At 45.8% G+C, this 2,726-nt stretch overlaps 1 protein-coding gene across 1 annotated transcript in view; it reads right to left on the bottom strand.

Annotated features, from left to right (window-relative positions):
• LOC129698748 (homeobox protein DLL-4-like) overlaps positions 1-2,453 on the bottom strand; it is a 2,889-nt gene extending 436 nt beyond the window's left edge. The window contains exons 1-3 of the mRNA XM_055637976.1: positions 1,899-2,453; positions 1,381-1,565; positions 1-588 (exon numbers count right to left, since the gene is read on the bottom strand). The exon at positions 1-588 is cut by the window's left edge and continues 436 nt beyond it. Coding sequence (XP_055493951.1) covers positions 280-588; positions 1,381-1,565; positions 1,899-2,223 — 819 coding nt within the window. The 5' untranslated portion in view covers positions 2,224-2,453 and the 3' untranslated portion in view covers positions 1-279. The remainder of the gene's footprint in view (positions 589-1,380; positions 1,566-1,898) is intronic.
• Between the last annotated feature and the right edge of the window lie 273 nt (positions 2,454-2,726).

Genomic DNA, 2,726 nt, shown 5'->3' with positions numbered 1-2,726 from the left:
ATCTTCAGTGCAAACTTTTATAACCAGAATCGGCGTTTGAATGGCGCCGAACTGACTCCAGTTCACAAATACCACTCAAAGTTAGTCCGAAAACATAGAAAATGAGGTCATTTGCAAAGGCACCAGTTATTACAAACGTTATAAAGGATGGTATTGTAATGAATGTTCTCTTTAAAAAAAACTCCAGCTTTCTCTGCTTTAGGGAGTCATTAGATAGTGTCTCATTTAAGCAGAGTCTTTAGTGTCCCAGTTTAGACAGCGATCTGTGCTAAGGTGGACTCAGTACATTGTCGCCGTGCTGACTGTAGGCTGGTGCTGAAGAATCGGGGTCGATTGAAAGTGTGAAGCACTACTTGCACCAGGATACCAGGAGTAGTTTCCTATAAAGGCGGCGGCGGCGGGGCTGTTGTTCTGCGCGATGGCTGAGTCACAGTTGATACTCTGGTGCGGAGAGTGGTCCCATACAACAGAGGACGGAGAACTGCAAGGCGGAGACTCCCTGCTGCTGAGATTCTGTTCTTTTGGCATTTCTGCATTTTTCCACATTTTCTTGAATTTAGATCGGCGGTTCTGAAACCAAATTTTTACCTGCGTGATTCAAAAATAAAAGATATTGATATAATCTACAATGCAACCATTTCTTCCCTCCCTTATCGGACTTCTGAACCCCGATGCAGCCCCGATTCTCCAAGCTACTTCATTGAAGACATTGGACATTTTCGCTGGAACAGTTAGCCTACAGTGCTGAGGAACTTTATTCGGCACTGGTGTATTTCTTTTAGCTCTAACCCGTTGTTCTTGCGTTCGGCTTCATTGCATACATGTTTGGTATTATATGATTTGATTGGGTAGCATGCGAACAAAATCTTCACTGTAATAAAGACACAGAATGCTAGAGTAACTCGGCCTTTCTGGCAAACATGGATAGGCGACGTTTCGGGTCGGGATCCTTCTTCAGGTTTTATGTCCCATGTTCCCCAGAGATGTTTTTCTGCATCATAAACGTATACATACATATACATCCAAATTGTGTGGTGAAATATAACGTTATCTTCCAACGTCTATCAAATTTAACTGTAGCTCTTCATATATCGTGTTACTCCCACTGAGTTACTGCAGCACTTTGGCTTTTGGTAAACCGGCAGTTCCTTGTGTCTACAACTAATTACTGTACCATGGTACACGTGACAATAATAAACCCAGATTATCATGTTTATACAGCTCTATATCAATGTATTTCCACATTGCAATTTAGATTAGAGAAACTTTAGTGACAAATTTAGTGTTCACGATGTAACGGACCACATCGATACAAACTAATCTTTTACAATATTAAACGTAAACATTTGTTCTCGTGCGGTCTCCTTGATGAAGTTTTACCTGAGTTTGTGTCAGGCCCATGGATGCCGCCAACTCGGCCCTTTCAGGCAAAGCCAAATACTGGGTCTTCTGAAACCGTCTCTGCAGAGCTGCCAGTTGAAAGCTGGAATAAATGGTTCTGGGTTTTCTGACTTTTTTTGGTTTTCCGTTCACCATCCTTATTTCGGGCTCGCACTCCTCTTTTTCTGAGAAAATAAACAATTATTTGCTGAAACATAAACGAAAACAGTTGGGGTAAAACAACTCAGCAAGCCAGTTAACACATGTGGACGTCGAAAGGCAATATTTTGGGTTGCGACTCCACGTCCGAATTGTTATTTTTGTTGGTTAACAATTATTTTCGATTTGTCAAACAGAAATGTTCATTGTAAATAAACGCAGGCACATATATATAAATCCGCACTGTGTGGTTGATTAAATATAATGTTATATTTCAACGTCAATCATATTTAACTCTAGGTCTTCACATTTCATGTTACCCCAGCAGTTCAATTAAGTAATTGACGTTGATATCTTACCTACATCAGTATTTGCCGGCGAATTATGTGTACCATAGGAAGTGTAAGTGTTGTAACAATTTGTGTAACTGGTTTCGTAGGATTTGGCAGTGCACGAAAGGCTGTTCGTGTTACCAACGTGGAACTGGTAGGAGTTGTTAAGCTGTCCGTAAGGCGACCCAGCGCAGGGTCCGTGCTGTTGCCCGTTGTAATAGCTGCTGTCAGTCGCAGTGGACACTGGCAACGTTGGAGATTCCTGCGAGTGGGACTTGTGCATCGTATGATAACTCGAGGTAATTTGGTTCGAATGCATATCTGCAGCAAGACTGTCAAATACTCCGGTCATTTTTGTTTAAAGAGAGAAAAATATATATAATTTACAAATGCAAAGTTACAGATGTCGGCTCAGATAAACGTCGGTGCTGATGATGAAAGCATGTTATGATGGCAATGCCCGAACAAGCTACGCCGTGCTCATGTTCTGCAATTGTCTGCAGCTCCACAAACTCCCGCATTAAAGACGCGTGGTCACGTCGCTGGGCCGCAGCCGATAGGCTGGTGCGGTGGCGTCCTGTGACTCCTGCGACCTGTGGCACAGGTTGGCGCTGGGGCGGAGCTGCAGGACAGGGCAGGCGCAGGCGCTGGTGGCGCTGGGGCGGAGCTGCAGGACAGGCGCTGGGGCGGAGCTGCAGGACAGGCGCTGGGCGCTGGGGCGGAGCTGCAGGACAGGCGCTGGGGCGGAGCTGCAGGACAGGCGCTGGGACGGCGCTGGGGCGGAGCTGCAGGACAGGCGCTGGGGCGGAGCTGCAGGACAGGGCAGGCGCTGGCGGCGCTGGGGCGGAGCTGCTG

The sequence above is a fragment of the Leucoraja erinacea genome, chromosome 7 (assembly GCF_028641065.1).
Source record: "Leucoraja erinacea ecotype New England chromosome 7, Leri_hhj_1, whole genome shotgun sequence".
NCBI classification, from domain to species: Eukaryota; Metazoa; Chordata; class Chondrichthyes; order Rajiformes; family Rajidae; genus Leucoraja; species Leucoraja erinaceus.
Note: the sequence above shows the minus strand (reverse complement) of the source record. Positions and strands in the feature narration are given on the sequence as shown.